The 19580-nt window shown below is 40.4% G+C and overlaps 1 protein-coding gene across 17 annotated transcripts in view; it reads left to right on the top strand.

Annotated features, from left to right (window-relative positions):
• Positions 1 to 19580, top strand: part of ANKRD44 (ankyrin repeat domain 44) — a 340062-nt gene that overhangs the window by 109134 nt on the left and 211348 nt on the right. For 16 of the 17 annotated variants that reach the window (XR_013373234.1, XR_013373237.1, XR_013373238.1 and 13 more), the window contains exon 2: positions 3237 to 3320. Coding sequence is in view for 11 of the 17 variants with exons in the window: in XM_077885633.1 (XP_077741759.1) it covers positions 3237 to 3320 (84 nt within the window). In the remaining 6 variants the exon portion in view is untranslated. Of the gene's footprint in view, positions 1 to 2010; positions 2031 to 3236; positions 3321 to 19580 lie in introns of those variants that run through there. The other variant, XM_077885639.1, reaches the window with a different exon arrangement.

The raw sequence follows: 19580 nt of genomic DNA on the forward strand, positions 1-19580 counted from the left end.
GTAGGATTGGAAAAGTTGCTTCTTCCCAATGGATGCTGGAAATTCTGTGCATTCACAATACTCTGTAAAACAACTTTTAGCAGAGCGAGGCCCAGAGGGTGTTAGGCACATGTGCACGCCATTCTCTGGGGGAATTCTGTGCATCAACGATATCCTTCCAAAGAGTTAGTGACTGAGCCTGGAGGTATTTGGGAAGCTTTGCTGAAGGACTGTGCTAACATCCTTGTCTGGCGGCATTGTCAGGGTGGCTCTCCTTGGGAACATTCCAGCCATAGCTTGGAACCCTTGTCTTTCTTGAGAAGTGTGAGGACTGAAGCCCAGAATATCAGAACATCTGTATGCATTCCTTACCCTCGTGAGTGACGAGAGGCTTTGCTTAACTAGCTGTGTTTCCTTGAAGTGATTAAGTAGTGACACCTAAACTATTGGGATGGGTTTGTTCTCAACTGTTAATTGATCAATGTTGATTTAACACTAAAGTCTTGTCAGACTCTGCCCCTGCTTGTCATCTAAGTCCTATGGTTCATGGGCTTGCTATTTGTTTTCTCTTCAGGTTCAAAAAGGCAGAAAAGTACACACAAGCATTTGGCCATGAGCAAAGCAGACACAGGGTTATGAAACAGATAGACAAGTTTTAATTTTGTTGTTAAAGTCCTGAGTTCGTGTCTGATTCTCTTTTTTTTTAGTGAAATATGATCCTTTCCATGGGGCAAATAACCCAGAGACTTGGTTTTATCAGGTAGTCAGAAGCAAGTGGAAGGATCTTCTTGTTTTTAGGCAGATTAACCAGCTGACACCAAAGTAGTAGAAAACATGCTTTCTTTTCAAGCTTCATTCCAGCTACTTAACTCTTGGCAATTTGAGAAACTATCTTTGAATTGTACATCTTGGCAAGAAGGTAGAATTGAGAATATTTTGGGCAAAAGAAAAATGTCTATCTGTCTACTTGCTGGAAAGTTTTGTGGCAGGGGGAAAACAGAAAAATTCCTGGCATATTAAAATATTTATCTGCAACTTAACATTTTAATTTTTTTTATTTATTTGTTTTTAGAGAGAGAGTGGTGGTGGGGGCCCAGAGGAAGAGGCAGAGAGAGAATCTTAAGCAGGTTCGATGCCTAGAACAGAGCCTGACACAGGGCTTGATCTCATGACCCTGAGACACTTAGCTGACTGAGCCACTCACACGCTCCTACAATTTAACATTTTTATTTAATTTTTAAAAATATTTTATTTATTCATTTGAGAGAGGGAGTGAGCGAGTGAGAGAGCACAAGCAGTAGAGAGAATGAGAGGGAGAAGCAGACTCCCCACTGAGCAGGGAGCCTGATGTGGGACTCGACCCCAGGACCCTAGGATCATGACCTGAGCCAAAGGCAGATGCTTAACTGACTGCGCTACTCCGACATCCTACAAATTAACATTTTTAATATAGTGTTTCCTCAAGGAGTCTTACTATGTTCTACTGACACTACTTATATCGCCCCCGCCACAAATAATTAGAAACAACATCAGACTATAAGAAAGGCAACAGGAGGGCAAAAAAAGAGAAAAGAAAATTTATAGGGATGATAAGGACTGGGATTCTCCTGGAGATACCCCAGGGAGACATTGAGGCAGGCGATGCCAATGGTTTTACCTTAGGCCATTGTTCTAAGAGTTAAATGAGCATTTACTAAAAATATATTCACAAGTCCCCACCCCAGATAGACTAACTCAGAATCTCCAGGGAAGGGATGTTGGAACATTGTTTTAACAAGCATCTCAGATGATTCTTATGTCCAGACACATCTGGAAACTGCTATCATCTAATTGCTGACTAGAACTACTGTAAATGCGGCTCCTGTGTGGCTCAGTTGGTTGAGCATCTGACTCTTGATTTTGTTGCAGGTCATAATCTCAGGGATCATGGAGCCCGCTCAAGATTCTCTCTCTCCTTCTGCTCCTTGCACTCTACAACAAACAAACAAACAAACAAACAAACAAACAAACAAACAAACAAACCAGGAACGACTGTAAAGTATTTCTAGGAGGTGTGAGTGTGTGTTGAATTGCCAAAGTTTTTAAAGTCTGAAAAAAAGCTGTCAAATTCTACATTAGCATTATTAAGTACTTCTTATTAAAAATATCTGTTATTTGTGTCAGGTTTATAGTTACAGAGGGCTTTCCCATGTATTATTCCACTTGTTTCTAATAGCAATCCTAGGAGGGCTTGAGCAGCAAGGATCATGTTTCCCAGATTACACCTGGGAAATGGGCTCAGCATGTAGCTGGCAAATGGTGGAGCTGGCTTTGAACAGGCCTTTACCACATGGGGCAAGCCCAACATCAACCCCAGAGCCTACCACGTTTCCTCTTTTACTCGACACTCTGGTCACCAGGTTGATGACCAACATTTCTAAGATACCAGGTTTTTTGCATGTCCACAACTTGGCACATCCTGATCGCTGTGCCTAGAATGCCTTTCCTTCCCTGTTTGCAAACTCCTATGCATTCACTAAAGTGCCTTCCATGAAGCTTTTCTAGATATACTTTTCTTACCCTGCCTGCCCTCCAAGCAGAGCTAGTTTCTCTTTAGCTTTGTTTCCATCATGCTTTATAAATCCTTTTACTCTCTTTTAGGCCTTGTTTAATGTAGGTGAGCTCAAGAATAATTGCTCCCTAATATCCCCCTTCATGATCCCCACCCCATCATGATACTGCTTACTTTGTATAGATAGTGGGACGTAATCACATCTGAAACACTCAGTGCCTCTGGTGTTAGCTATGGGAAGCGTTTGAGATTGATTTCAAGGGCTTTCCAAACATTGACAAAGAAGTGTTAGGGGGCCAGAAACTTGGCCATTAACATCCTCTAGAAATAGAATTGTCTGGGGTATATTGTCTAATGAGAGGTTGGGAATGATAGGGGACTGTTTACTCAAAACTGCAGATTTGGTAATTTCCTTGATGGGAAATTTAAGGATGCTTCAAGGACATCTTCGATTATGAGTGATTTTCATGACCTGGGGTTACATATGACTGTCTGTTATGGCTTTCAAATTGTGGTATAGTTATTTATGCAAATATTTCCCCCACTAGACTTCTAGTGATGGGGAGTCTGAGCTATATTCACCTTTGTCTGCCAATTGATGATTGTTGAATAAACTTTTGGGGAACACATCTTGTAGCCATCTGCATCTGAATACAATCAAACATACTTAATTATTGTTCTAATTCAAATTCCCCTGTGTTTACAGCCACCACTGGTCCAAGCAATCTTCAGCGGTGATCCAGAGGAGATACGGATGCTCATCCACAAAACTGAAGATGTGAATGCTCTGGTAGGAGATGCTATGGTTTTCCTGCTCTGGCCCTCTTAACCTTTCTGTACCGTAGACCTCTTTGGTATCTGAGGAAAGCTCTGGACTGCTTCTCAGAATTCTGTTTTTCAATCCACAAAATAAAATATATATGGTTAGAATGGAAATCAATCATACATAAATATAGTTCTCAAAATATTCAATACCAAATCTGTGATATATGTTCTTCTTTATCAACACAGTTAAATAGCAAGATACTGCAGAAGATCTAATAATGAGCATAATTTAAGAATAGTGATGAACATGATCAATATTTTGTGTTTTCTGTGACCATTCTAGTGTGGTATGAACATATCTGTGATTTCTGCTGGTGACCGAGTGACAGTTACTGGTGACACTACTGAGATTTGCTGCCTCCCTTCATAATGGAAGGAAATGTGAAATTTCCACTGGAAGTTAATAAAAATAAAGGTGTACTATTTTTGCATTTGGAACCTATGCCCTCCAGTAGGGGTTGACAAACTATGGTCTCTCACCTGTTTTTGTATAAGCTACCAGCTAAAGATGGTTTTCATTTTTTAAACGGGGGAAAAAAATGAAGAACAATATGTTGTGACACGGGAAAATTATATGACATTCAAATTTCAATGCCTATAAATAAACTTCTGTTTTAGCACGGCCATGGCTGTTTCACACTGCAGCAGTGGAGTTGATTAGTAATTAATGACAGAGACTGTGTGTGGCCCAGAAAGCCAAAGATATTCACTATCTGGCCCTTTAGAGGGAAAGTTTGCTGACCTCTGTCCTAGAGGGTCCATGAACCTGGACCCATGGGTGAACCTGGCATCCTGTATGTACCTGAAATCTTACGTGATACCCGTGTGTGCTTGTGAACATGTATTTTTTCTGTGAACAAGTAAAGACATTTCATCACCCTGTTCTTAAAAGGGTCTATGGCCCCCAGAATACGAAGAACAAATAGATCTGGAAGTTCTTGAAATAAACAAACCTTCAGGGGCACCTGGGTGGCTCAGGGGTTGAACGTCTGCCTTCAGCCCAGGGCGCGATCCTGGAGACCTGGGATTGAGGCCCACGTTGGGCTCCCGGCATGGAGCCTGCTTCTCCCTCTGCCTGTGCCTCTGCCTCTCTCTCTGTGTCCCTCATGAAAACATGAATAAAATCTTTAAAAAATCAACAAACAAAAACAAAACTGCACTAAAGAAAAGTGCAGAGTTAGTCAATAAGTTACCTTCTAATAGTTTCCTAGACGGAGACTGAACAGGCAGCTACACGCATGCGCTCCTGATTCTCCTCACGTGGTCAGTTAGCTCGATGCTCTAGGCCGTCAGGGGGAGGACTTGCCTTTGGAGTCTCCAGTGTCAGGTGGAAACAACACAGAGGGAGGGTGTCAGACACACATGCGGAGACGGATTACCTGAGGGTAGCTGGGGGCGGCCTTGGGAGGCCCACTGGTGCGGCCGGCGGCATGTGGCTCTCTGAAAAGGCATCTGGCAGCTTCTGACCAGCTGGCGCCGAACACAACGGGGCAGGGATTCCTGACGGCCTGGCAAGGTGAGCGGGGTGAGGCGAGGGCCAGGCGGCTCTGAGAGGAGCCGAGGCCAGCAGGCCGCCGGGCGGGTTCGGCCACCACCAGAGCTTGCGGCGCCCACTTCGTGGCTGTGGCCCAGGCCCGGGCAAGCCCAAGGCAAGGTCAGTTACTGTGTTTTCCTGCCGACTGTGAGCCAGCGGGACTTCGGTTCGGTCATGCACACCAAGAAAGATTGCGCTGTCCTCTGAGGGGCCTTCATTTCTCCTCAGGAAAGTGACACACAGTTGCTGGCTGGTCAAGGTCAGGAAAGCTTCCTTTAGTTGTACCCGCCCTGTGTTACGGAATCAGGTTGACTGCGGCAACACATCGACCCCAAATGTAAAATTGCTCACAAACCTCAGAGAAGTTTAGTTCTCTTTTGACCAGATTAGGGACGTGGCTCTTTTCCACGTAGGGTTCCAGGTATCCACATGTAGCTTCGAAGGTCACCCAAGGGGTTCATCTTCAGTCCAGACAACCAGAAGGGAAAAAGGAACGTGGAAGGGGAGCACAGGAGGATTTTTTTTCATCTTGGAAGTGGCATCATCACTTGCGCACACAACCCATTGACCAGAGCTCAGTCACATGCCACACCTACCTACAAGGGAGGTTGGGAAATGAGTATAACTGTGTCCCAAAGATTGGAGAACATGAGGAGTTCACAATCTTGGCCACACCAGTTTTTGGTACTACAGGATTTTAGGGAATTCAAGTGTAACACTTATTGGTATGTGTAGAGTCTTACTCACTTAAGAGTGATTTACAGGGTTCGGACCCACCACGCAGAGTGCTAAGGATACAAGCAGTGGGAAGAACGCTCTTACCCTCATGAGCTTGCGAGATGGCAGAGAAGTCACGATAAGAAAGCATACTGACATCTATCTTGAAAGGGAAAATGCAGGACACTGTTAGGGGGTAGGTAATCATGAGGGACTGATGAAAGCACGTGCAGACTTGACTCCTAGGGCGTGCTGTTGTGGAGCTTGTCTGTGGCCTTTTGGATGCTCTGCAGCAGGGAAGGGTGGGATAGAAGGAGGAAGAGGGATGAGTGGAGGAATGCCCGACTTCCTCCCGTGACGGTGTGGCTCCTCCAGGCCCCGGTGCCTTCCCTTCACTGTCACCTCTGTAGTTTCCCCTCTTCTTCATCTCCCCCTTTTCCTTCCCTCAAGCGACTTTAAAGAACCTCATTTGATTTCCTACGTGCTTATCCAGTGTGTTGGAGGCAGTGAGCTGTCCTCTTAATGTCATGCTTTTCTTTGTCAACACTCCTTTGGATCAGTCGTGATGACTGTTTTGCTGGGGGTGGCTTAGGCAGTTTAGGAAAAGTGATTGTTAACGAAGACAAATAAGGATTAGTGATCTAAGTCTGGGGCTACATTTTGAGAGGGAAAAGAGGCCACTAACCAGCACATTTAAATGTCACGGAAGGGAAATAAATAATGAAAGAGCCTCCTGTTGGCAGGAAGACAATATTTATCTTCTTTCCTTCTCACTCACCCTTTGCTCTCCTCTCCTGAGTCCTATTTATTTTTCTTTTTTGTCCTAGGTTCTGATTTTTTTTTCTGCTTTTTTTTCCTTCCCCACCCTCCTGTGTCTTTTGATGGGTAGCATATTCTTTGGTATAAATATCTTTTGGTCCTGATTTGGGAAGCAATCTCATTCAGCTTTGCCTTTCTGTGTTTTTCCAAACTTTATTTCCTGCTGGCAGTACTCACGGACCCTGTGTGTCTACTGAATGAAGTTATTCAACCCATTGATATTTATGTTTTTCTCACTTCTCCACTGTTCCCATCCCATCTGCCTTTTCAGATCTACTGTTTCCTTCATTGAGTTTCCTAAGTCTCGCTTCCTTTCTGCCCCCTCTTCTTCCATCTCTTGACCTGGCCAAAGAAACTTACCTCTGCTGTCACCTCCCATAGCTCCCTGTACCTCACTGACCACTTTACTTGAGCTATTTACTTTTGAGAGACTATGTGCTTGATGACATGGCGGTTGTATCATTCATTCTCTTTTGTTCAACAGCCCAGTTCAGTCCTTATAACACATGTTGAGTGAGTGACTAAGCCTTGCTTTATTACTTATGTTGAGCCAATTTGTGGTGGCCTATTTTTCATTTCTGACACATTGTCAAATAGTGTCTGGCTTTGTTAGTGTCCCTCAGCTCTCAGTTGTAAGACTGAAAGTTCTCTTTGTAAGTTCAAAAATCTATAGATGGATTTGAGGAGCCACCTGAGGATCAGGACGTGTACTCTGAGTCTTTCTGTGGTTTCTCTGACTAAAGGCATGCCAGGGCCTAGAAATATGGGAAGACAGTTTTACACTCTGAAAAATCCATTTAAATTGACCAACATATGGTTGATAACTGGAAAGATTTTTAGAAGGCTTTATCAGACTAACAAATTGAGCTCGAGGTGGAGTATCTGAATTCAAAATGAATGCACAGATCCTGAAAACCAAAATTTGAACTCAATAAAATCATTTTTGAGATTTTGCTATGAAAACATGACACCAACAGACAGTTCTACAGTGCCATACTGGAATGGGGACAGAGATCATTACTGCCTGTCCCAAAGACAGGGAGGGAACCATTCCATGTGAGGAGGGGTTGAAGAAATGATGTTTTAGATCTGGAAAGGACAGGAGAACTTCCTCAAATAGTTCAAATGTTGTCAAGTTAAAATGGAACCAGACTTACCATTATGTCAGTGGTGGTAAGGTACAGAGAATATTTCCAGTTCAAAATATAAGAAATAACTTAATAGGCTCAGGTGTATAAAGAAGCGATGAGCTGACTTGACAAGTAATAAGCTTCCTGAAAGACCACTAGACTGGTGGTTCTGAAGGAGACTAATTGTAGCACTGGCCCCACTCTCCTACCTTGTGCCCTTAGCTGACATTACTAATAGCTTATGACTTTTTTTTCTTTGAGTCTTAAAGACCAAATTTTCTTCTTAGGACAGCACTATTAAATTGGAGTTACCCTTTAAATTGAAACCTCCTGGGGCACCTGGGTAACTCAGTGGTTGAGCGTCTGCCTTTGGCTCAGGTCGTGATCCCAGAGCCCTGGGATCAAGCCCTGCATCAGGGTGTCTGCCGGGGAGCCTGCTTCTCCATCTGCCTATGTCTCTGCCTCTGTGTATGTGTGTCTCATGAATAAACAAATAAAATCTTTAAAAAAATTTAAAACCTCCTTCTTGTGCCTGGACTAGGTGATGTTTAAACCATGAAGGACTACAATTCCAAGATTTGTAAGTCCATGTGACAGCACAACCATGATATCTATTTCTTTTTTAAAGAGTCATTAACAGTTGAGAATACACACACACACACACACACACACACACACCCATTATCGTACCAAATAAAATCAACAATAATTCCTTGGTATCTTCTAATACCCGGTGCATATTCAGTTTTATTTTTCCTCAATAAGTTCAAAAATGTTTTTTTTTTTTTTACAGTTAGACTATCCCCAAGTTGATTATTTTAATCCATCTATTTTATACAAAAATGATTTTGTCAAGCTCTTAATGTTTATTATTTTCCCTAATAAGATTTGGCCCAAGTATATTGGTGCATTTTGCTTGTGCTCTCCAATTCCAAGATAGGAAGGGATAATATGTGGATATAATAGAATAAATCTTGAAGTGAAAGCTAAGCTTACAATGGTAAAACCTTATAATGAAGAAAGGGGAGACAGCCATTAAGCTTTAGTTTTGAACTATAAGCATTAATTTGGGTGATAGTGGCTTTCTACTCTCAAGGCTGAAGTGAGAAAAAACAGCTATACCAACAATGTATGATGAAAGTTTTCTAAAAAATAAGTAAGACAAATTACCAATAATAAGCTTGTAATTTGTTCTTAGTGTGTATTTGTGTAGGGGTCTTGCACTATGTCTTTATATCAAAATGATCACCACAAATTTAATTGACATCCACACCTCACATAGTTACAACATTTTTTTTCTTGTCATTGAGAACTTTTAAGATCTATTCTCTTAGCAACTTTCAGATATGCAATATGGTATTATTGACTATAGTCATCATGCTGGACACTATATCTTCATGACACTTATTTAATAACTGAAAGTTTGCACTATGTCTTTTAAAAATAGAATATATTTTTTGAATCCACCCAGAAGGGTGCAATATGGCTCTACCTATAGATCCTTGAGTGATAAATTTATTACCTTTAAATTTTTCTCCACTTGATTCTATCATGTCAGATTCTTTAGAACATTAGGAATACAGACTATATAGCACAGCCTTTTAAAATCATTTATTTATTTATCTATCTATTTATTTATTTATTTACTTATTTATTTATTTATCTGAGAGAGAGAACATGTGCGTGTGTGTATGGGGGTTGGGGAGGGAGCAGACTCCCCACTGAGCAGGGAGCCCTACAGGGACTCAATCCCAGGACCCTGGGATCATGACTTGAGCTGAAGGCAGATGCTGAACTGACTGAGCCACCCAGGTGCCCCAAGCACAGCCTTTTCAGCTTCTAGATTTTTGTGTGTTTTCCCTCACATATATCTTACTTGATTTTGTTCTTTTTTAAAGAAAGGATTGATAGTGAGATACAAATCTGAGATGTTTTGTTAGCTTAGAGATCTAAGCACTTTCTAAATTGGACCTAAATCAGAAACTGCAGAGAGCAAGAGAGCTGCAGGCAGGAGTGGCGCCCTCAAGTCCCATAATTGATAGAAGCCTGCTGACCCATTCAGCTCTCAGTGTTGCCATGCAGGAACACAGGCTCAGGGTGGCCCAGACTTACTACGTTTTTAAAAGAAAATACAGGAAATCTCTAAGTTGTTAAAAGTTGGTTCCAAAAAGTGATCCAGCATTGTTGAGGCCAAAGAAAACGCATCTGTGGCCCAAATCTGGCCTGCAGGCCACCGTTTTGCTAACTGTGGATGAGATCAGCAAATATGCAACAGTTAAGAATTCTCTGGCTACCTGTGTCTGGAAATCTAAAGTGTGAAGCCGATGGCTTGGTGTTCTGGAGAGAGCAGTGGCCTGTGTTCTTCAAATGTTGACAGTACTCTGGCTCACTAGCCTGGGGGTAGGCTGGTGGTCCCTTCATAGCTTTGGGAGGGGTGCTTTTTGTCCTGAGGGTAGGTGCCTGTCTCTCAGCACGTGTCTGGCAACACTGTCACATCTCCTGCTCCTTGTTGGACCACTGCCTGGGATGTGGGGCTGTGGTTTGGAGCTATGACCTGTGTCCTGTAGAGAATGATTCATGAACTCCAGACGGCACTGAGCAGGCTGCAGCAATGTGGCTTCACGGCTATTTAGAATGTGTGAAGGCAGGTCTGGTTAGCATCATTCCTAATTATCCTCCAAGGGATGCCCAACAGCTTGAAGCCCCATTTCTCCAGTGCTGGCCTTGGAGGTACAAGAGCCAACCCCTGTGAATGATAAATCTTACAAGGGTATACGACTTGTACCATCCGGATAATAGAGAGAGTTGTTTGGAGCTCTGGAAACACTCCAAATGTAATGAATGCCATTAGTATTCCATTGCTAAACACTGTTACGGCAAAAAGCCAAATCTTACAACTAAAAGATGTATATCGTAAATAGCTTGAGAATGTGAACATCTCTAGGATAAAGGGTTAGGGCTCTTTCTTTTCCACATTAGATTTTACATTTGAGGGGAGGATGTAAATATGAGTAAATGAGCTATATCTTTCTTAGATTGTGAAGACTCAACTGTTTAAAAGTAATGCATAGATTCAGTGCATTTCAATTAGGGGGATAGGACTTTGGTTTGGGAAACTTGACAAGATCATTGTAAACTTCAGTATCTAGAGGACTAGACATGTGAGAAGACTCTTTAAAAAGAAAATCAATGAAGGGAGAGTTTCACAAGATCTATTAAAACAAATTGCAAAAGTATAGCAATTAAAACAGTATGTTACTGGCACAGGAATAGACAACCAAATTAGTGGAGCAGAGAGTCCAGAATTAGACCAAAGTGTGTATAGACAGTTTGTATAAAACAAAGGAAGCGTTGAAAAACACAAGGATGACATGGATTACTTAATAAGTGGTGTCGAGACAAATGGCTGGTCAAAAGCTGAACCCTTCCCTAATTTCTTATGCCAAAATAAATCTAGAGGTAGAAAACAAAAAGATGAAAGTAGAGGAATAAAAGAAGGGGGAAATATTTTTTCAGTCTTGGCATGGGGAAGGACTTTCTAAGTAGATAGGAAAGATAAAAACCAAGATGGAAAATATTAGTTACCTTTATAAAAACTATGAACTTCTGAATATTAAATCATCACCAAAGACAAGATTAAAGGATAAATCAAAGATATGTACACATTCTGTGAAGCCCATGAATATTCCTAGTATATATTTAAAAATTCCTACAAATTATTTAGAAAAGACAAGCATCCCACTAGAGAAATGGGCAAAAGACATACAGAGGGTACTCACCGAAGAAAAAAATGCAAATAGCCAAAACATATATGAAAGGGTGTCCTATTTCAACCTCACCCAAAACTGAAGAGTTAAATAAAACACCCACACATGTCCATCAGATCAGCAAAGGGGAAAATTCGATCTCAAGGAGGATGTAGTGGAAGGGACACTCTGAGGCCTTTTTGGACAAAGTTTAATTTGTACTCACCATTGGAGGGGTTGACAGTCTGTATCCACATTCAACTGTGTACATCCTTTGACACAGCAACACGTCTCCTGAGTATATACCCTAAGAGAAATACTGGACAGAAATATATGTATATATTTGTTGCTATGTGGTTTATAATAACAAGAAATTGGAAATTTCCACCAGTACTTTATTTCTTAACCATACCACAGTATATATATAGGTGGTAATATTATGCTGTCTTTAAGAAGGGTGGTTTATGTCAATTTTTACTTATTACACATATTTATCGATAGGTTAGATCTTCCAGATATTTTTATGAATGAAACAGCCAGTTGTTAAACAGAATATATCATGTGTATATATAAGAAGAGACCTAGAAGAATATTCTCCAGTAGTTTATAGTTGAACCTGGCTAGTGGGATTTTTGCTTTTTTGTTTCTTTCATGTGTTATTGATAATTTTTGCATTCGCCATGTATTATGTTGGCAAATGGTAAAAACAAATAAATTTATAAAACACACACACACACACACACACACACAACACGAAAGCCAACGAACTAGCTTCCAAACCTGCTCATATGTTGTCTAAGGATATGACTTTTAAAATGTGCTCATCCTATTTGTCTGTTTGCATAAGTGTAGAGCATACTTCAGTGGCGTGGTGCCCATAACCCATAGTGACGGGCTGAGAGATGTTCCCATCTCATGCTACATTACTCGGGCCTTTCCTATGGTGTTAGCTGGAGCCTGAGGAATGATGGTAGGAGCTGTTGTCTCTTCAGTAGAATTCTTTTCTTCAACCGTCATGTTTCCCCCTTTTGGAGGAATTTCGGGGAGGACCCCCTTTTTTGATATTGAAGACTGAAAATGGATGGGATTCTAGATGGCAGTATCATAAAACTGCATGTCTTTTTACTTAGCTATATGAACTACATTTCATTTCATAAACTATGGAAAAATGATTTTTAAAATTGAAATATGATTGACATAACATTGTGTTAGTTTAAGGGGTACAACATAATGATTCAATATTTGTATGCATTGCAAAATGTTCACGACAATAAGTTTGGTAAACATCTGTTGCCATACATAGTAACAAAATATTTTTTTCCCTAAAGATGAGTACTTTTAAGGTCTACTCTCTTAGCAACTTTCAAATATGCAATATAGTATTATTAACTAAAGTCACTATGCTGTATATTATATATCCGTGATTTATTTATTTTATAGCTGGAAATTTATATTTTTTGACCCAGTTTTGCCTACTTTCCCCACCCATCTCCTGCCTCTGGCAACCACAAATCTGTTCTCTTTATCTATGAGCTTGGTGTAGTTTTGTTTTGTTTTTGATTCTGCATGTAAGTGAGATCTTACAGTACTTGTCTTTCTCTGTCTGACTTATTTCACTTCCTGTAATGCTCTTAATGTCTACCCATATTGTTGCGAATGGCAAGATTTCATTTTTTATAAATAAATAAATAAATAAATAAATAAATAAATAAATAAATAAATAAATAGAGAGAGAGAGAGAGAGAGAGAGCACAGAGGGAGAGTGTGAAGCAGACTCCTCAATGAACAGAGAGCCCAATATGGGGCTCCATCCCAGGACCCTGAGATCATGACCTGAGCTGGAGGCAGATAGATGCTTAACTGACTGAACCGCCCAGGCACTCCTAAGATTTCATTCTTTATTTATGGTTAAATAATTTTCCATTGTGTATATATACACAACATTTTCTGTATTCATTCATCCATCAATGACATTTAGGCTTTCCTTATCTTGACTATTGTAAATAATGCTATAGTGAACACGGGGAGCACATGCCTTTTTGAGTTAGTGTTTTTGTTTTCGTGGGATAAATACCCAGAAGTAAAATTGCTGAATCATGTGATAGTTCTATTTTTTTTTTTGAGGAACCTATTAACTATTTGCCATAATGGCTGCACCAATTTCATCCCCACCAAAAGTGCATGAGGGTTCCCTTTTTTTCATGTCCTTGCCAACTCTTGTTATTTCTTATCTTTTTGATAATAACCATTCTGAGAGGTGTGAGGTGACCTCTCAATGTGGTTTGGGTTTACATTTCCCTGATGATTAATATGTTGAGCATCTTTTCATGTTCTCGTTGTCCATCTGTATGTCTTCTTTGAAAAAAAAATATCTATTCAGATCTCCAGCCCATTTTTAAATTAGATTGGAGCAGGTTTTTTTGCTATTGTATTGTATGCGTCCTTTAGGCATTTTGCATATTTTTTTTAAATTTTTTTTTAAATTTATGATAGTCACACAGAGAGAGAGGCAGAGACATAGGCAGAGGGAGAAGCAGGCCCCATGCACCGGGAGCCCGATGTGGGATTCGATCCCGGGTCTCCAGGATTGCGCCCTGGGCCAAAGGCAGGCACCAAACCGCTGCGCCACCCAGGGATCCCAGGCATTTTGCATATTAACCCCTTAACAGATATATGATTTGCAGATATTTTCTCCCATTCAGGAGGTTGCCTTTTCTTTCTTTTTCTTTTTTAATTTTTTTTGATGATCTCTTTTGTGCAGAAGCTCTGTAATTTGATGTTGACCTGCTTATTTATTTTTGCTTTTATTGCCTTTGCCTTTGGTGTCAGATGCAAAAAAATCACTGCCAAAGCCAATGTCAAGGAGCTTACTACTTATGTTTCTTTCTAGGATTTGTATGGCTCAAGTCTTAATCTATTTTGTATTAATTTTTGTGTATGTTGCAAGATATGGGTCCAGTTTCATTCTTTTGCCCATGCCTGTGCAGTTTTCCCAACACATTAATTGAAGAGACTGTCCTTTCCCCCACTGTATATTCTTGGCTTCTTTGTTGTAAATTAATTGACCATATACATATGGGTTTGTTTCTGGGCTTTCTATTCTGTTCCATTGATCTATATGCTTCTTTTATGCCAATACCATACTGTTTTGAATACTGTAGCTCTTCAGTCTAATTTGAAATCAGGGACTATAAAACCTCCAACTTTGTTCTTCTTTCTCAAGATTGTGCTGGCTTTTCAGGCTCAAAACATAATTTTTGATCATTTCAATTAGGATAAAAATCAAGTACAAGTTTCCAGATATTTCTTGGTTTTCTCATTTCTTTTACATTGAGAATAAACTTGTGATCGGAAACATTTTTAAAAGGTTTGTGGAAAAGAGATAAGTCATATTTTAAAAATGAATTGGGCAGAGATGATTATATATGCAGATTATTCTTAAAAGACATGCTTTAAGTTAAAAGGATCTAAGGTATATTTTAGTTCGACTCATTGTTCTGGTCCTGATTTTTCCCAAGGATATATTACTTCTGTTTCAAATGTTAAATAACTATATAATTGTGATAGCCAGAGAACTTTCCAGTGGTAGTTTTATATAGGCATATTATTATTACAACAGACTTTGAAAGGAAAGAAAGAAATACAAAGAGCTTAAATTAAATGTAGATGTTACTCAGTGAGGGCCGAAGCCCGGGGGAGGGAGGTGGGGTTTTTCTCTGGGAGGTTGCATAGCTGGTTATAGTCATATCACTTGCCAACTTTCTGCTTAAAAGGATGTTCCTGGCAATTGGTCTAGGACAGTTATGGGTACTTGCTGTGTACTTTAAAGTCATCCTGAGTAATACAGGCTTTCTCCTCCTTTAGTCTCCCTTTCTCAAGTCCCCCCTGGCTTTCCCTACCCACATGTGCACACATTCACTTTCTCATTTAACCCCTTCACAGCCAAACCTGGCGTGTTCCTGCTTCATGTATTTTATTTGGTGGCACACCATCTACATCAGTCACACCAAAATGCAACTACGATGGAGGGAAGAGAACGCTGGGTTAACCTCAGAGGCAGAAGCCTCTTAATCTGCTCTGACCTCACTTCCCTGTCTCTAAAATGGCCACCATAACAAACTTTTTCTAAGGCTATGGCGAGAGAGATGAAATGGTGTGTGTATATCTGTTAGGATTAGACTTGGCTGTCTTTGACAAAAAAAACCAGTAACAGTAAAATAGTAGCTTTTAAGAAAATGAAGTTTATTTTTTTCTATGAAATACAAGTTCATTTATTTCCTATGTACAAGTCTAGAGACAGGCTGTCCAGGACGAGCATGATACTTTGTGGTTATAGGAGCCAGTCTTTATCTCCTTTTGTGCTGCTATTCTTGGCAGGTGGCTTCTATCTCATTGCCCAGAATGACCACTTGAGTTCCAGCCATCACATCCAAATTCCAGCCAGGAGGAAGGAGGATGGTGAAAGAGGGGTGTGCCCCCTTTCTTTAAGGATACTTCCGTGAAGGATTGTTTATATATTGTACAGAACCACATTGGATGGCCATGTACTCAGCTAAAAAGCAACATTTATTATGAAAGAAAGATGTAGGGACAAACCAGCGGTCTTTGCCACAGTACGTGAAAGACTTTTGTGACCTAGGAAATGCTTCAAGTACAAAACATGTTTATGTAAATTGCTATGAGGCAACCTCACATACGTTCACCCATTCACCGAGTGTTTATTAACTACTTACTGGAGGCATAGCCCTAGAACTGGTGCCCCATACACTTTCTCATGTATTTCTTAGTCGATTTATGTTGTCTCCAGAAAAAGGGGCTTGAGGGATTCATGTAGCTGTGATTATTCCCCACTTTGCCCAGCATGTGGGAACAGAACATCCCTAAGGGACTATATCCTTTTCTTTGAGAGGAGGGAAGGAGAAGGGTAACATTGGAGCATGTAATAAATGGCAGCTCTGTAGCTCATCAGTATAGACTGCGTGTTTTTCCCTCCAGCTCATAGAGGTCCTGTCTTTTGTCATCAATGCTTCATGTTGATTTACATCTTGTGTCCTCACTTACCTTGGATATATGCCTTTTTTCCTATTTAAAGCACATGTGCTGGATTAGCTCTTCATCTTCTGTCCTCTTCCTTTCACACAGGGAGCACTGCATTCGAACAGGCATGTATTTTATTTGGGAAGCAAAGATAAATAGATAGATGGATAGATTGATCAGTGGGTATGTGGATGGATAGAGGGATAAATATAGATAAGCAAGCAAGCATGTATTACCTAATCATCAGGCAGCACTGTCCACCATGGCTGTTTCCCTGGGCGGGGTGGGGGGAGGGGGTGGTGGCAATATGTGCAGGATCCCTAAGGAAATAGGATGTTCAGTCACGGGCTCAAGATACTCCATTGAAAGGAATTCAGAGATGTCTGATATCCTTCATCCTAATCTTTCAGGAATTGATGGTAACGGGCTTTTTTTTTTTTAATCTTGTTTTATGATGAAAATGTTCGAACAGTCAGAAAATAGCCACAAACCCCCCACCACTGAGATGGAACAAATGTGAACACTTTGTTGTCTTTATTTAAAAAGAAAATACAAATAAAATTTTACAGATGTAGAGCTTTTCTCCCCCATAAATACATGGTCCTGCTGTCATTTGTGTCTTTTTTTTTTTTTTTTTTGTCATTTGTGTCTTTGCATAATTACCACCTTATCTGGGACACGGTCCCCAATCTTCCTATGTAGAACCACCCCCTCCATCAGCCTCTAACCTCTTCTTGCTAGCAGTTTTCACGGCTTGACATCTATAGTGTATTTGTTTTTCTCCTGGCTGTCTCCCTCCACTGGCATGTCAGGGGTGTGAAAGCTGGGTGTGGCTTTGCTCCTGATGAATCACCTGTGTCTCCAGCAGGGCTGGCACAAGCCAGCAGCTGGTGGACAGAGCTGGAGCCTCTTTTAGGCTTCCTGGCTCATCACCTGCCTCCCTGGCTCTCTCCCCAGGGGGAACGACTGTCCTGAAGTTTCATATATCTTCCCCATCCTTGTCTTTATATAATCTAATTTTATTTATACCTTTATATCTATGTGTCACATACTCCAGAACAATAGTTGTGCATCTTTAAAAAATAGTACATATGCAAACTGTTTCTATCCTCTGACACTTGCTTTTTCTCACTCAACATTATGTGTTTGAGATTTATCTATGGGCATACACGAACCTTTACTTCATATATTTCATATTCTTACAATATTCCTTTTTGGATTTTATCCCAGTGCGTCTATTTTTGGCCAGTCTTTTATTGTTTATTTATTTATTTTTTAAGGATTTTATTTATTTATTTTAGAGAGAGAGAGAGAGAGAGAGAGAGAGCAAGAGCACCAGAGGGCTGAGGGGGAAGGAGAGAGACAAGCAGACTCTGCACAGAGCATGGAGCCTGACCTGGGGCTCTATCCCATGACCCTGAGATCTTGACCCAAGCTAAAACCAAGAGTTGGTTGCCCAACTGACTGAGCCACCCAGGCGCCCCTTGGCCAGAGACTTTAAAAATCAGCTATAGCATCTTTCTTTTCTTTTATTTTCTTTTCTTTTCTTTTCTTTTTAAAAATATTTTATCTATTTATTCATGAGAGACACAGAGCACAGGCAGAGGGAGAAGCAGGCTCCTTGCAGGGAGCCCGATGTGGGACTTGATCCCCTGACCCTGGAATCACAACCTGAGCCCAAGGCAGATGCTTAACTACTGAGTCACCGAGGTGCCCCAATCACCTTTCTTTTGTCAGGGATTCTCTGAGTTTGACCTGTGGTAACAATTTTATGAGTTCTAGAAATGGGTTAGAAAATGGTTAATGTGGTAAATTTTATGTTATATGTATTTTACCACAATAGGAATATTTAAAAACTTACCAATTTGTATACTTGGGAAAAGATAAGTTAAAAGGGGAACCAAGTAAGTGTGCTCAATGAGAATTGTACTCTTTGTAATAAAATCACTGTAAGTGATATTTTTAGAGAGTGAATTTTACTCAACACCACTGAATGTTTACTTATAAAATTCTCTTTTTCAAGGAACTATGATTTTGTTTTTTGTATTTTTTTTGAGAGAGATGGGGTGGGGCAAAGGGAGAGGGAGAGAGAATCCTCAGCAGGCTCCACATTCTGTGTGAGCCAGGCGCAGGGCTCAGTCTCACAACCCTAAGATTATGACGTGAGCTGGAATCAAGAGTCAGACACTTAACCAGCTGAGCCACCCAGGTGCCCCTCAACTTTGGTACTTTAGAAAGTAGGTTTCCCTCAAAGAAGACATACAGATAGCCAACAGGTGCATGAGAAGGTATTCAACATCATTAATTTTCAGGGGAATGAAAATGAAAACAAGGAGCTATCACCTGTTAGCATGGCTAATATTAAAAAGACAAGAGAGACTTCTGGGTGGCTCAGTTGGTTAAGTGCCTGACTCTTGATTTTAGCTCAGGTCATGATCTCTCAAGGTTGTGGGATTTCTCTCTCCCTTTCCCTCTGCCCCTCTCTCCTACTCCTTGTGTGTGTGTGTGTGTCTCTCTCAAATAAATAAATAAATAAACAAACAAACAAATAAATAAATAGACAAGAGATATTGGCAAGGATGTGGAGAAAAAGGAATCCTTGTGTACTATTGGTAGGAAAGTAAATTGGTGCAGCTACTATGGAAAACAGTATGGGGGCTTCTTGAAAAGTTGAACATAGAACTACCCTATGATCCAGCAATCCCACTGTTGGGTATGTTTCCAAAAGAAATGAAATCACTATCTTGAAGAGATATCTGCATTCCTGTGTTCATAACAGCATTATTAATAGTGGTCAAAGTGCGGAAACACACTGGGTGTCTGTGGATGGATGAATGGATAAAGAAAATGTGATACACACATATACACACAGGAATATTGTTCAGCTAAATATTATTGAGTTAAAAGGGAAGTCCTGTCATTTGCAACAACATGGATGAACCTGCAGGATTTTATGCTAAATGACAAAATAGACTCAGAAAGACAAACCCTGCATGGTATCACTTATATGTGGAATCTGAAAATGAATGAATGAATGAATGTAAATATGTGAGGTGATAGATGTGTTAAGTCCATGGGGGGAATCTTTTCATGGTGTATGTATCTATCAAACCATCATGTTGTACACTTTAAATATCTTAACAATTTGTCAGTTATATCTTAATAAAGTTGGGGAAAAAAGAAAATAGAATTCCCTCAGAGAAACCACGTATTTCAATATATAGTCGCTCCATATTAGTAAA

Source organism: Canis aureus, chromosome 36 (assembly GCF_053574225.1).
Source record: "Canis aureus isolate CA01 chromosome 36, VMU_Caureus_v.1.0, whole genome shotgun sequence".
NCBI lineage: Eukaryota > Metazoa > Chordata > Mammalia > Carnivora > Canidae > Canis > Canis aureus.